General features: G+C 41.4%; 1 protein-coding gene across 4 annotated transcripts in view; it reads left to right on the top strand.

The window, feature by feature from the left end:
* The window catches only part of LYST (lysosomal trafficking regulator), a 1083863-nt gene that overhangs the window by 238721 nt on the left and 828941 nt on the right, over positions 1-16201 (top strand). For all 4 annotated transcript variants that reach the window (XM_056566940.1, XM_056566939.1, XM_056566938.1 and 1 more), the window contains exon 8: positions 2273-2484. In XM_056566940.1, coding sequence (XP_056422915.1) covers positions 2273-2484 — 212 coding nt within the window. The remainder of the gene's footprint in view (positions 1-2272; positions 2485-16201) is intronic.

The following is a 16201-nucleotide window of genomic DNA, read 5'->3' as shown; positions in this document are numbered from 1 at the left end:
CTATGTATATGTGTGATCATGTGTATGCAGCAGAGCTGCGTGTGTGATTGTGTGTATGCAGCAGAGCTTACACATAATCACACATTCAGCTCTGGTACATGTACACAGTGTTTACCAACCAGGGTGCCTCCAGCTTTTGCAAAACTAGAACTCCCAGCATACCAAGTTTTGCAACACTTTCTCATTGGTAAACACTGATATAGAGGTAAGGGGACAGATTGTTAAGCAAAATTACATATTTCTTAAACCCAGACATTGTGTACTTTATAAACATTTATAAAGGTTTTGTTTGGCACACACTGCTGCTTTGGAACTTCTAGCTATGTGAGCAGTGTTTTGCGGGAAAATGCCACAGCTCTGTAAAGTGTGAGGTAGAGAAGGAGTGTACGGTAGAGCGAGGGGCAGGGTGTCATTTCTATATTTAAACAAAATTTATCAAAGGACATGCACAACTTCTGTAAATTTTGAGCAAGAGTGTAAATTAGGCAGTGCAAAGGGGTAGAGATGTGTCTACAATAGACACCTAATGATAAATGTGTGTGTGTGTTCCAGCATCACTTCCGTACGGCTGTAGATAATAACATGAAACTTGGTACACATGTTACTAATATGTCAACAACAAACCTAGGATAGGTAATTTAACCCTTACCCACCCCTATTTGCGAGGGTCGGGGTTTTTGTTTAAAGTCCCAAACAAGTCTATGAGAATAATGTTACTACATAACTTCCAAACAGCTGAAGATATATATATATCGATAATACTTGGTCACATGTTATATGTCCACAAAAAATATAGGATAGTTAAATTAACCCTGACCTAACCCCATTTGCAAGGGTCGGGTTTTTTTTTTGATTAAAGTCCAATGAAAATCTATTGGGAATATATGTTCCAGCATAACTTCAGTACGGCTGGAGATATTTAGATAATACTTGGTCACATGTTAGTTATATGTCAAATTAAAATATATAATAGTTAAATTAACCCTAACCTACCCCCATACTTGAAGGATGGGGTTTTTGTTTCAAGTCCCATGTAAGTATATAAGACTTCTGGTACCATACTCTGCAATCTTCTGGTGATTGCGTCAGTCCGGCTGGCAAGCTACACCCCCCCACATGCCATGCCCTATCTTGCAAATACATGCCCACCCTTTAAGCCACACCCCTTTTATTTTCAGTTTACGATATGTTCATCACCACTCAGCCACACCTTAGGACAAGATATGAGGATTAGAAATGGGGACTGGATATGAGGTCAGTATTTGGGGACTGGATAGGACAGGTTATGGGGATGGGATATAAGGACAAAAACTTCCTCCTTTGTTGCTGTAACTTCACCCCCCCACCCCCAAGTACTCAACTAGTATAAATTAAAGCTTGATTGTTTAGTGGGAGCTGTATCCATCTATAAATCCATGCACCATAAGGGTGGGTTCGCACTATGAAATCCCTGGGATCTCATTCGGCACTAGGCGCATGGACATTGCAGGTCCCCATAGACTACAATGTATTTTGCACGTTATTCTGGTGAAAGAATGAATGAATGAACAAGTTTATTCTACCGGTGAATAATAGTCATCACCGGAGCGCTCCACTGAAATTTCGTAGTGTACACTGTGTAGAAGAATCGCATTGAAAGCAATAGGAATGTGCTGCATCAGAATTCAAGCAGAATTTCAAAACCGAATTCCACTTGGAAATTCCATTGTGGAAAAGGGGTATTCTCCCCTTAGACATCTTATCCCCTATCCAAAGGATAGGGGATAAGATGTCTGATTGCTGAGACCCCCTGCGATCTCCATGCAGCACCCGGCTTTCTGTGCCAGATGCTGCTCCATTCTTGGAAACGCTAGGTTTCGAAGACTGGAGCAGTACCCGGCCCTGAGTGCCAGGTGCTGCACGGAGACTGCTGGGGGTCCCAGACGCAGGACCCCACAATCAGACATATTATCTCTTATCCTTTCGGTAGGGCATACAATGTCTAAGGGCAGAATACCCCTTTAACACAGCCTGAGTTGCACAACCTTGCAAAACTGACATTGATGTTTCACTGAGGAGCAATCCTTCCATACTTATCAAAGGGACTATGGATGGTTATTATCTAAACTAGATGCTCTGCCCTAACTGCATGTATGCAGGCTCTTATAACTCATAGTACTTAAGTACTCACTTAAATGTTATAGAAGCTTGTATTGAAATATCTTAAGACATTGGCACCTAAGGTGCATTGTTCTTAATATTCTTATATATTTTTTGTTTTGTTTTTTTGCAGAAGTGAAAACAGAGCTTGAAGAATCAGGAAGCATAAATGACCAACTAGACATGTTCAACAGTGGAGAACTTCTGTATCCTGAAATCTGTGCTGTAGTGCTGAATTTACTTTCTGGATATCATACGAACACAACCTTAGTTAACAGAGTTTTTCATACTCTTCTGAAAATACTGAAGATGAAGAAAAAAAATATTTTGCTTCTAATTCAGCAAGTAAGCTAAGCTGTAATAAAAAAATAAAAAATGAATGTGAAGTAGAAGGGAATATTCTCACTGGGCAGATATGCTACAGAAATTCACTGGAGAGCTTGAATTACGCTGCAAATTTTTCAACCCTGTATGTGCAGTAAGGTTTGGAGGCGGGCCGAGCATGCCAGTGTGATGCACTGACCCGCCTCCAAACCTTGCTGCATACACAGGGGTGCAGCGTGGAAGCCCTGGATGTCTGCTTATAAAAAAAATGTGCAGCCCACTGGATTTCTCACAGCATGAAATACGCTGTGTGCGCGTTGTGACCCTATCCTTAAGGATTTTAATTTGTCAGTGAAGAAAATCTGTGGTGTACCTGCAATATTAATATCCAACAAATTTAAATCTTTATTTTTTTATTTTATTTTTTTGTCCCTGCATTTTTTTATTTTAGGAGTGGAACCAGCAGGAAGAAAAAAGATTTAAGAGATTATCTGGCATCATAAAAAAATAATAATAATAATACCCCACATGGTGTGAATAATAATAATAATACCCCACATGGTGTGTAATGCACTTACTTAGTCCCCCTGGTTTGTTATTGACACCATTCTTATCTCCCTGATGCACAGTCTTTCTCTGCCCACTGCTCCATTTTCTCTCTGCGACTTACTCCTGCACACCCTATTAAACTGCATTTACCATTAGTCATCACTGCTGAGACTGTTATAAAGGGTTGTGGCTTGTCGGTATAATGTCAGAAGATGCCAGAAAGGGGTGTGACTTGATGAGCTATGATAGAGAGGGGATGGCTTGGTTGAAAACTGTTAAAAAGGGCGCTTGACTTGACTGCATGACGACAGAAGGAAAGGGGTGGCGTACAAGACAAGTACAATGTGTCACATGACCTCTTTTGGGAGGGGAGAGAGGAGACAAAGTGGACACTGGATACCTGGTTTTACCACTTTACTCATGATGGCACCCCTGGAGAGGACCTACTACGGCAGAACAGGGAACTTGAGGATATAAAAACAAGCCACATCTCTCCACACCTCAGTTCAGGTTTTCTGCCCTCAGGTAGGAATCCTGAGGACTCTTACCATACCTCTCTCCAGGCTGCTGGTCCTACTTCATGTGTGGCTCCCTGGGCGGCTTAGGCCCCTTTCACACTATAAAGTTGCTCCGTTAAGACTCGTTATAAACTTCCGTTAGAAAAGCCTTAAAAACGGATGTTAAACGGACGTTAAAAAATCTCATCTCTATGGGATTTTTTGATTATCCGTTATGACCCATTATAAAGCCTGTCATGAATAACGTACGTTATTTCTGATGGAAGAAAAAAAGGCACATGCACTAATTTTTCTTTTTTTCCGTCACAAGAAGCGGGTAAATTAACGGCTATTTTTTTTAACATTGAAGTCTACGGCAAAAGGATGAGCCTTTATGTCATCCGTTTGCACCTGGTTTATAATATCCGTTATTACTTCTGAGCATGCTCAGAAGAGGTGACATCAGCAGACTCCTGCAGTGCTGAGGGACTACTACTACTACTACTCCCTTCATGGAACAGACTTGTTTCCATGATGGGAGTAGTAATTTCCTGGCTGCAGGAGTCTGCTGGTGGCTGGGGAGGCTACATTAGTGTGTGTACTACAACCCCCATCATGGAACAGACTCTGTTCCATGATGGGGGTTGTAGTACAGGGGCTGAGAGATTGATCACACTGGGTCTTACTTCTGAGACCCGATGCGATTAGAAGTTATTTAACAGGGGAATGGGCAGCATGCTCCATTCCCCAGTGATGTACGATGTATTTTACTTTCATTTGTAAATTCCCCGCCTGGAGCCCTGAATGGCCGATACTGAGGAGCCATTGAGGGCTCCCGGCAGGATTTTCAAATAGAAACGCTGCGGTGGGAGAAGAGAGAGAGATAGAGAGATATCTATCTATCTATCTATCTATATCTATCAGCAGCAATGAGTCACAGCAAAATGAGGCGTCAGATCCAGGATGTTCAGTAATGGCTTCTGAGTTTATTCCACAAAATAAAAGTGCAACGTTTCGGTGTGAAGCCTTTATCAAGCATAACAAGTGTTCATATGAAACTTACCGTATTTATCGGGGTATACCACGCACCGGCCTATAACACGCACCCTCATTTTACCACGGATATTTGGGTAAAAAAAGTTTTTTACCCAAATATCCATGAAAAAATGAGGGTGCGTGTGTGCGCGTGTATACCCCGATATACCCCCAGGAAAGGCAGGGGGCGAGAGGCCGTCGCTGCCCGCTTCTCTTCCCCTGCCTTTCCTGGGGTCTAGAGCGCTGCTGTCGGCCCTTCTCACCCCCTGGTTATCGGCGCCGCTGCCCGTTCTGTCCCCCTGACTATCGGTGCCGGCGCCGATAGCCAAGGGGAGAGAAGCGGCGCCGACAGCCAGGGGGAGAGAAGGGGCAGCGGCACCCATTGCCGGCGCCGCTGCCCCGTTGCCTCCCCCCATCCCCGGTGGCATAATTACCGCGCTGCTCCAGGCCTCCGTCGTGCGTCCCCAGCGTCGTTGCTATGCACGGCGCGGCGCTCTGACGTCATGCGCCGCGCCGTTCAGCGCATAGCAATGACGCCGGGGACGCACGACGGAGGCCTGGAGCAGCGGAGCAGCGCGGACCGGACTCAGGTAATTATGCCACCGGGGATGGGGGGAGGCAACGGGGCAGCGGCGCCGGCAATGGGTGCCGCTGCCCCTTCTCTCCCCCTGGCTGTCGGCGCCGCTTCTCTCTCCCTGGCTATCGGCGCCGGCACCGATAGTCAGGGGGACAGAACGGGCAGCGGCGCCGATAACCAGGGGGTGAAAAGGGCCGACAGCAGCGCTCTAGACCCCAGGAAAGGCAGGGGGAGAGAAGCGGGCAGCGACGGCCTCTCTCCCCCTGCCTTTCCTGGGGGTATATCGGCGTATAACACGCACACAGACTTTAGGCTAAAAATTTTAGCCTAAAAAGTGCGTGTTATACGCCGATAAATACGGTACTTAAATACATCAAGGTACAAAATCATTGGTTGATGAACATGTGTGCACAATACAAAATTAGCTAAAGAGCCAACCTCCATTCTCTGATTGGTGAATCATATAAACATCATGTGATCACAAAGTGTCAAAAACATACTAAAGTGCAAAATGAACAAGCGGCAGTTATAATATAGACATACAGTAGAAGAGGGTCTTCTACTCAGCATCCTTAGGGTACTCACTTCTCTTGATCGTCTGTATCAGTTATAGATCTCTTGTTTCACATGCAGCGTTCGCTGGTTTGTAAACAAAGTTGGTGCGGCTGCGCCATATACCGGCGCGACCTCACTTCCTGTAATGCGCACAGCCTCAGCCCGTACTTCTCACGAACTCGAGTTGTCTAAAATATAGATAATCAAACAGGGTATGTGATCTAAAAAATATTAGATAAAACACATTAAAAACAACGAGACCTTGCAAATAAACATTTCAGAAACAGAACAGGACTGGATGTGAAAAAAGGATAGAGAAGAAATAAAGGGGGAAGGGAAAGGGAGGGAAAATGGGGAAATGGAAAAATGATGCAAGAAGAAAGAGGGGGGGGGAAAGGGAAAAGGGGAAGAGGAAAAAAGAAAATGAAAGGTGAAAAGGGGGGTAGGGGAGGAAGGGGGGAAAAAACGGACGGGAAAAGAAAAATAAAAAAATGATGAAGAAAAATAAATAAAAAAATAATAAATAAAAAAATAATAAAGAAAAAATAAAAAAATAAAAAATAAATGTAAAAAAGAGAAAGGAAAGAAAAAAAGAAAAAAGGGGGAAAATGAAGGGGGGGAAGGAAAAAGGGGGAAGAGGAAAAAAGAAAATGAAAAGGGGGAGGGGGGGGAAAGGGGGGGAAACGGACGAGAAAAGGTGAGAAAAAGGAAAGGAGAAAGGAAGAAAAAGAGGAAAAATAAATAAAAGTGAAGAAAAAAGGGGGGGAATGAAAGGGGGGGGGGAAGAGAAAATTAAAGAACACTCAATACCTTCCTAATTTTACATAAATGGTTAAAGACTGAAATCGACATTGAGACCCGAGGGTTGTAAAGTGCCCAGTGCATGAATCCATTTAAGTTCCTTTTGTTTCAATATTCTTTCACGATCCCCTCCCCTCCTCAATATTGGTACATGATCGATAATTCTGAATCTAAGCTGGCTAACATTATGGCCTACTTCATGGAAATGTTTGGGGATGGGGAGATCCAACCTGCCTGTACGGATTGAAGATTTATGGCCATTGAGACGTATCCTACATTCATTAATTGTTTCACCTATATAGTGCAGGCCACAAGGGCACTGCAACATATAGATGACAAAAGAGGACCTGCATGTGTACTTATGTCTAATAATGTATATCCGTCCTGTATGTGGGTGACAGAAGGTGTTGCCCTTGATCATACTGTTGCAGTGGCTGCAGTCCCCACAGGGAAAATTCCCTTTCTTGGTCCCCAACCACTGCTCAGATGTGCTCTTCTTAAAGCTACCTACATCAGATTTGATCAACCTATCCTGACCCCTCCTGTATGCCATCATCGGGGGGGCCGCAATTTTGGTGGTACGTTTCACTATGTCCCAATTAGTTCTCAGTATTTTAGATATTTCCCTACTATCCGTGGAGTATGTGGATACAAACGGTATCCTGTCATCCTTCTGTTTGGTATGGGTAGTAAGGAGTTCACTACGTGAGTGACCTGCTAGACGCCTTCTATGTTTATCCAAAAGTTGTCTAGGATAACCTCTGTGTTGGAATTTAGTAATCATTTCATCAATCCTTATCTCAGTCTTTGTGGGTTTCGATACAATGCGTTTGACCCTCAATAATTGGCTCCACGGAAGGGACTCCATCATTGGCCCAGGATGAAAACTATCAAAGGGCAAGAGGTTGTTCCTTGGGCTTTACATACAAATCAGTGACCAGTCTATCGTTGACCATGGTCACAGTCGTGTCCAAAAACTGAATGGACTCCTTTAACGTGACAATTTTGAACTTCAGTTCTGGAAAAATTTAATACAGTTCTTCAAAAAATAAAGCAAGTTGTTCTGTTGTACCAGTCCAGATTACAAAAGTATCATCGATATATCGATATCAAATATTAACAAATCTAAACCATTGTGAGGTGTAAATGTGTGTGGTCTCCACATCCGCCATATAGATGTTGGCGTATGTGGGCGCCATGTTGGAACCCATGGCCGTTCCCCTGCCCTGGACGTAGAAGTCATCCCCAAACAGAAAATAATTCTGTCTGAGGATGACCCCCAACAAGTCCAGGACAAAGGAACGGACACGGCCTGGTACTGAGGTTGTTGTGAGACATCTTTCTACTGCATACATACCTCTATCATGGTCGATAGAGGTATATAAATTGACTATATCAAATGAAACCAAAAGGGCTCCAGGAGGGCATGTCAAGGCACTGATTTTATTAATAAAGTCAGACATATCACGTATGTAAGAGGTTGCTTTGATGGCATGATCCCTTAAAAGCTTATCCAAATATGTCGCCACTGGTGAGAATAAAGAGTCCCTCCCGGAGACAATAGGTCTCCGGGGGGGACTCTGTAGACTCTTGTGTATCTTGGGTAAGACATATAATACTGGTGTACATGGACATTTTTGTATCAGATATTGACTCAGATCATCATCAATCACCTCCTCATCCTTACCTGTATTAACAATATGTGCTATAAGATCCTGAATCTTCTTCAAGGGATTACACATGAGTCGCTGATATACATCCTGATCTTCGACCTGTCTTTTCATTTCTGCTAGATATAGGGGGGTGTCCATCACAACGATGGCACCCCCTCTATCCGCCGGTTTAATAGTAATAGCTGTATTTTTCTCCAAATTATGTAGTGCCTCAAACTCCGTTTTGGACACATTGTGCCAAGTCTGTGTGTTTCTATTTTGTCTATGTTCCTCTATTTTATGTGAAACCACCTCAATATACGCCTCAACCCCACTGTTGTCCCTGGGGGGCTGATAATGGCTCTTGTTAAAGAGCCCAACTTCCCCAAGGGACAACAGTGTGGACTTAGCATTCACCCGATCAATGCATGATGCTTCATCAAAATGACTCCTAAGACGTAACCTGCGAAAAAATGTTTCTAAATCAATTTGCAACTTAAACCAGTCTGTCTCTGTAGTAGGACAATATGAGAGTCCTTTTTCTAGAACGCGTTGTTCTGTATCAGTTAAAGTCACAGAAGAAATATTTACCACTAACGGCGTCCTCTATTGCCCCTCGGTGGTTTGTAGTTCTGTCTTGTACGCACGCCCTTTGCGGTGTTTTCTCCCTCCGCGTCGGCACTTGCGTGGTGACCTTGTCCTAAAAAAGACTGAGAAGTAGCTTCATCTGATGAGTCACTATCTAATGCAGTAGATAGAAAGCCATCATTCTGGGATGGACGTCCACCAGGGAATGTCGATCTCGGGCGTCTTCTCAGTCTTTTCCCCTCTTGCTGTGTATGTGTCTGCCAAGTATAAATTTTACCACTAGCATAAACATCCAGGTCACGGTGCCACTTGGTCCGTTTCACCTCCTCTAGTTCATGTTGATGCTTCAAGAGGCGGGCGGCCAGTTTTTCTTTGGCTTCCTGGTATTCTTTCTTTTTTTTTTTAACAGTAAGTGTTTATTGAAATATTTTTTCAATACAATACATACAGAAAGTCTGCAGGGAACTATAGCATTATGATCATGTCGATAAGTCAGTAGTACTAAAAGTAATGAGAACGCTCAAATGACATTCAACACAAACGATAGAATGGCTGACAAGAATACAGTCAATACCCACTTAACGCAACCAAGGTTATGTCACATAGATCTGGTGTTAAATGTAAGGTAGCATTAAGCAACCGCACAATTATATGCTATATAAACAATTCGACACATATGTAAAGTAGAGAAATAGGAAAACAGAAAGGGAGGAAAGAAAAAAAAAAGGGGGGGGGGAGGAAAGGCGGAGAAAGAATTCCTGGTATTCTTGTGTTGCTAGTAGAGACTTCAGTTGTAATTCAACATACAGGCATTTGTTTTGTGTGGACTCAATCTCGGCTTGTAAAAACTCCATGTTCAATAATATAACGTCAAAGGCATATTTGTTTGATATCTGTATAAATTTGTTCTGGAAAAGATAGTTGTTTGGGAACAAATTTGGACTCAAGTGTGAGCGCATTCCTCTCTGAATTCGTTGTTCACGATAGTACTCACTCAATGTCACCAGATGTAATTCTAGGGTGATCAATCGTCTGGATTCAATGTCCCATTTCTTTTTCAGAAGTTCAGCGGATGGAACACTTAAGAATTTTTCTTCCCTCTGGACAGTATTGAGAATCCTGGTAGCGTCATGTTCTGTGTAGGTAAATACATTAGAAGTGGAGGTTCCAGCATTCAAGGCACTGGTAGTGCCGATTGGAGCCGTCATCTTCAGTCGCCAAACCCGGTTATCACTGCCGGTCCAAGGACCAGTCCAATGCACAATCCAAAAACAATTGAGGTTCAGTACTCGGCACTATCTGACCATTGCAATGGTCAGATAGTGCCGAGTGCTGAACCTCAATTGTTTTTGGATTATATATATATAGATATATATAATAATAATAATTTCGCTGAAAAGTATTCTAACAGCAGCGCATCTGGCCGGGAAACCGGTTGGCCCGATGCGCTGCTGATTGAATACTTTTCATTCGTAGAGCTGCATATGATTATAGAAGGAGTGTGGGGGCCAGACATATGGATATGTCTGACCCCACAGCGCATCTATATACAGGAGGGAAATCATACAGATACACGTGGGGGGAAGGGGACGCACTGACGTTTAACCCCTTAAGGACCAAGCCCATTTGAACCTTAAGGACCAGGCCCATCTGTAGGGAAGAAAAAAAGGGAGATACCGGCGCCTGGTGTATTACCCTTGGAGACAGGAGCAATAGTGATCCTGAATTAAACAGGAACCATATAGATGGCCGCTCACCTTGAAGTGAATTAAACAAGCATATCACCCCAGTGATGATGGGGTACTGCAAAGGTGGAGTCGCTGCCGAGCCTTCTGGGTAGCAGGAGTAGTAGTGGTACTATCCTGGATGAGTTGCAGAGAAGAAAGAAGAATACCCTTGGTAGATGGCGCTGCGGCTCTTTCAGATACATGGAGTAGGACCAAAGCTTAGTTTAAGGTCCACAGTGGAACCAAATTTTATTTGGTAAAATAAATAATAAAATAATAAAACATGCGATGACTCGTTTCGGGAGGAGCCCTCCCTTCCTCAGATCAGGATACAAAGTTATATAATCCTAGAACATTAACGAATTCCCTCCCACCCCCCGTCGACATGAGAAGAAAAAAACAACAACAAAAAACATAATACCCTCACAATTTCCAGAAACTCCAAATTTTGTCCCATTGAGCCAACACTTTCACTGATATTATTCAAAATTTCTACATATTTTTAACTTTCTCCACTTACACTTCCCACATTTTCTGAGTTGGCCCCGTTTCTGATAGCCAACTCCTAAGAACTAATAATCTCCCAATAAACAATATTTTTGATAGAAATTAAAATTTAGCATAATTTAATTGTTCATAGCATCCTAAAAAAAAATAAATTTGGTTCAAGTATTTGCCCTTCACACATTCTTCTTTTTTTTAATATACAATTTTTTTTTAATATACTAATCCAAAATTTTAGAATTTCCCTACATTTCCAAAACATATTACACAGATCTGCATCTTGAGTATTGCATTTAGCACATCTTGCTAATTTATTACTCCTAAATTTATTTTTAATATCAGGTTAATAGTGATGTCTGTGCACAATCTTAAATTGTATTATTCTGTGTGCTAAATTAACCGATTCTTCCTGTGTGCTATTTAACACTTATGTCCATTGTATTTCTGTACACATACCTAAATCTTTTTCCAATTTACTTCTAGTAAAGTGATAAGTGTGTACATATTCTTTCATCAATATTTTTGTATAGCATGGATCCACTCTTTTTTTTTTTTTTTTGGGTGAAAAGAAAATTGCAATTATGTGATGTGAACTAACTGTAAACATTTCTTTATTTTGTGAAAAATTATATGCATGTATAATTTGTAACAGTCTATAACCATGAGAAATGTTTGTGATATTTTTCTTGGAAAGTTTCAAAGCTAACAATCTCTCTTTTTTTCATCAAATTGTGATACTAACATCATTGTTTCTTCAAAAACCCATAATCCTGTATTTTATAAAATTCTGTAAAGTTAGAATTGTTCCATAAATGTGTATTACCTGGGCACCCCTTAATTCCTATCTTTTTTTTAATTTTTATTTAAACCAGTGTATTGATTTGATTTAATATTGTGAATGTTTCCCCATCCCTTGTGCCAAGCCTCATGATTCTATTTTCTCAAATAGGTTTCCCTCCTGATCCAAATCTTTCCTTAAAAAAATTCCCCAAAAATATCTCCATTATTTCCTGAAATGTGGGCCATTTGAGTTGTCAAATAGTAATACCTAAAATTTGGAATAGCCAGCCCTCCTTCTTGTTTAGTTAATGTCATATATTTCAGTTTCATGAGATCATTCTTTCCCCCAAAATTAATTAATTTATAAATTAATTTATTGATCATACTGTAAATAATATGTTGTTTTTACAAACTACAACATATTCAAACCTCCTATTTATACCTGAATTCTGTGGGAAAGACATTAGCTATGTTGTTTGGAGGCTCTTGAGGACTGTTTTTCCTCTTTTTTCACACTTATACTAGATATATTTTTTTGGCCAATTTTGGGTATTGTTGGTCTTCAACAGTTAACCTCAAGCCATTTGTGTTGTGAGCTGCACAAACTCTACTTGTTTATAAAAAAACAATAAAAATCTGTGCTCCCTTTTGATACCCTAGGATACCTTCCTGATCCCATGGACGGAAAGGCGGTTTATTTTAACAAAAGAACCTGGGAAGCAGTCACTGCCTCTTCTCTAGTGTGGCTGCTACTTGTGTATCCCGTTTACTGGGAGTATGGTTATCTTACCTCAAAACTCACTCCTTTCTTGGCAAAAGAGGGGAGAGGACAAAGACCCCAAGATAAGAGGGAGGATGCTGGTCCGATTTTGTGGAGGCCTGGGAAAATATTTCCTCCAGCCCACGTCTAGCGCCATTCATGCAGGCCTTTTGCTAGATTTCTTCCCACTGGAGTAATGTCAGATCACTTATAAAAATCAAAACCATTCTGTTAAAAAGAGTATTGATTCCCATCCCACCTCAGGAATAGAGGAGAGGATTTTATTCCCAACTCTTCTTAGTAAAAAAGCCGAATGGAACTTATAAATCTAAACTCTATGAAGAAATTCCTGTCTTACAAAATATTTCAGATGGAGTCATTAAAGTAGACATTCCACCTGTACCCAGACTGCATGATGGAATCTATATAGACTTAGAAGATGCCTATTATAACATCCTCATTCATCATTACCATTAAAAATGTTGAGTTGCAGTCTTCTTGGACAGAACTTGGACACACCTGCATTATGGAGCCCTTCCATTTGGGGTATCTCAAGCTCCGAGTTTTTACAAGAATAATGGCAGAGGTAGGGGCATTAGTAAGAACAAAATACATCCTTTTAATCCCCTACCTAGATGACTTCTTATTTGTGTTCCAGTCCGCAGCTATCTTAAATCAGGAACTGCAGGTGGTCTCCTCTATTCTAAATACTTTAGGATGGAACCTAAATCTAAAAAAATCTAATCTAATTCTAGATTTGGCAGTTCAAAAGTCTTTTTTGCCCTTACTCAAACAAAACGTTATCAGGGAGAGAGCTACAGATTTTTTTCTAACCCATGTTTGCACAGAGAAGCCATGTCTTTACTGGGGTTTTAATAATATCATGCATAGTGGCAGTGAACTGGGCCCAATTCAGATCCTCAGAGCTTCAAGCATGTATTCTCAGTAGCTGGGATGGCTGTGTCTCTTCTATAAATCAAAAATGTTTAATTTCTTTAAAGGCAAAACTTTCTCCAAAATGGTGGATGTGCATCCAGAATTTAGCTCAGGGCATACCTTGGTCCCTATTGCAAAAAGTTTGTGACCACAGATTCCAGTCCCTGGGGATGGGGATCAGTCTGCAATCAAACCCTTCTGCAAGGCATGTGGTCTCCTTTCCAGATCCACTCATCATTAAATTACAAAGAACTTTTCTGTGGTTCTACATGCAATCTCTCAATTGATTCCTTAGCTGCAAGGGAAGAAAATAATTTACTCAGACAACACTACAGCAGTTGCCTATCTAAGGGGGAACAAGGTCTGAACTTCTACAAAATCTATCTTAAAGAATATTTCTATTAGCAGAATCACATCTGTCCTCCCTCTCAGCGGTCCATCTAAAAGGGAAAGAAAACAAAGACTACTTTCTGAGCAGAGTTCACTCAGGCCAACCAGAATTAAAAAAAAATTTCTAATACAAAGATGATTTGGGAAGCTATCAATAGGTCTGTTGACTCAAAAAAAATGGAAGCTCCAAAGATTGTTTTCCCTGAATCCTTTAGATTACCTGCTGGCAGTAGACGCCTTCTCGCAATCCTGGGTGAATTAAAGAAGAGCCTGTGCCTTTCCCCCTCTTCGCTTAATTCCAAGCAGAATCAAGCATTAGTTTTACTAATAGCTTCCTTCTGGCCAAGAAGGCCTTGGTTCAAGCTGTTGAGAACCATGTACGTTTGCCAACCCAGAGTCCTTCCAGACAGAGGGTTATCACAGGGTCCGGTCCATCATCCACAGTCCTCTTGTCTCCACTTGACAACGTGAATGCCGAAAGGTAATCCTAAGGAAAATAGGTTTTTCTGAAAAGTAATTGACCCCTTATTTGCCATCAGAAAGGTTATCACCTCCTCCATATATTTAAGGACCTGGAAGGAGTTTCTACACTTTGCTGACTATTCTGTGGTTCTTCTGGCAGATCCAAGCATTCCTTTGGTCCTCAAATTTCTTTAGAGGGGTCTGGAGAAACACCTGAGCCCTGACATCTTAACGGTACAAATCTCTGCTATTAGTTCTTTTTCCAATTGTAAACTGGCAGATGATGATTTTGTGAAGAGATTTAGCACGGGAGCTGTGAGGCTAAATATTGCATTTCTATGGCTTATGTCTACAATAATTAGACTCTTTCGCTCTATTTTTAAGCTGACTCAACTAGGTAAGTTGCAACTTCATGGGCTGAGAAAGCAGAGGCTTCTCTTGAACACATTTGTAAGGCTGCCGCATGGTCTTCCTGTGATATATTCCTGAGACATTCTTGATACAAATTAAATCCCACTTATCATTTGTCCTTTGGCCGCAAAGTGTTGCAGGCTATTATCCTTCCCTAACTTAACATCTAGTCTCTAGGGGTGCCGTCAACGAAGGGGAAAAGATGGATTACTTGTGGTAATCTGTTCATCATTCACTCTTGACGGCACCCCTCATTTATTCCTCACTCCCTAAAAAAGGGGTTAAAAGAAAAATGAAGTTGTATATACTTTAGATATCAATAATATTCCAGTTGGGCTCCCGTACTTTGCTATGAACTGAGGTGTGGAAAGGTGTGGCTTGTTTTTATATCCTCAGGTTTCCTGTCCTGCGGTGGGAGGTCCTCTCCAGGGGTGCCGTCATGAGCTACTGAAAAACAGATTACCTGTAAGTAATCCATCTTTCGTCACTTTTTTTTACCAAGACTTGTCTGTTTTCCTTGTTGGAATATGCAGTGACTCGGTAACACTTTGAATGTCCCGCAAAAATGAATTTATTTCAGTAATGCAACTAGTCTGTGGAAGGAAGCATGAAGTGCTCCAAAATCTCCTGGTAGACTGATGTGTTGACCCTGGATTTAATGAAGCACAGTGGACCAACACCAGCAGATGACATGGCTCCCAAAATCATATAATATCTTGGGGATTTGGAGTTTTCGTGAGCTGTAAGCCATAATCATCACAATTACGACAATTCACGGCTTAAACTATCTTGCTTTGCATGTAATAAGTCTCTCTCTCACATATTAGTTTCACCTTTTGAATTTCACTTGTAGGTAATGTGGGAAGAGACCAGCACTGGACTTATCTGCCACGTCAGTGTCCGTCTGAAATGCCACCTCAGAAATCCATAGGCAAAGAGATTTCTGGGTCACAGTTTTGCTTGTTATATATATATATATAGTGGATTTATGTACTTTATGAACTGTTTACACAATTTATCAAGATCTGTCTCCATGGAGATGGACACTGGACTGATAATTTTAAAGCAGTAACCAATGAGACATGTAAAACTGCCAAGTGTAAATCCAGCCTGAGATTTGTTAGAGTTGTATCCACATAGCTGGTACTTTGTGTGCTGCATATTTTCCGCCTGCAGAATCTAGACGGGAAATCCGACCGATGTGGATATACCCAAATAATTAACATTGGATGAATACGCTTGAGGTTTTGATTGAAATGGTCACTGTTGTTTCAAGAGACTTTCCTTTCTTTGATGTGTAATGTCATAAATGCCAATTTTGGAAATCATTTAGTTAACAAAAACCACTCCTTTCCCTTGAAATAAGGTCCTAAAGTCCTTACATTAGCATTATCTGTATTGCTCCAAATGTGCAGTAGACAGCTGTTTGCAGGTAAGGCTTCCTTCACACTCCCGTTAGTGCACAGTAGTGTGACGGCTCTGGGGAGAGCCAGGCAGAATAGCAGGAGAAAAAT

Source organism: Hyla sarda, chromosome 3 (assembly GCF_029499605.1).
Source record: "Hyla sarda isolate aHylSar1 chromosome 3, aHylSar1.hap1, whole genome shotgun sequence".
NCBI lineage: Eukaryota > Metazoa > Chordata > Amphibia > Anura > Hylidae > Hyla > Hyla sarda.
The sequence above is the reverse complement of the archived record's forward strand: the minus strand, read 5'-3'. Positions and strand labels throughout refer to the sequence as shown.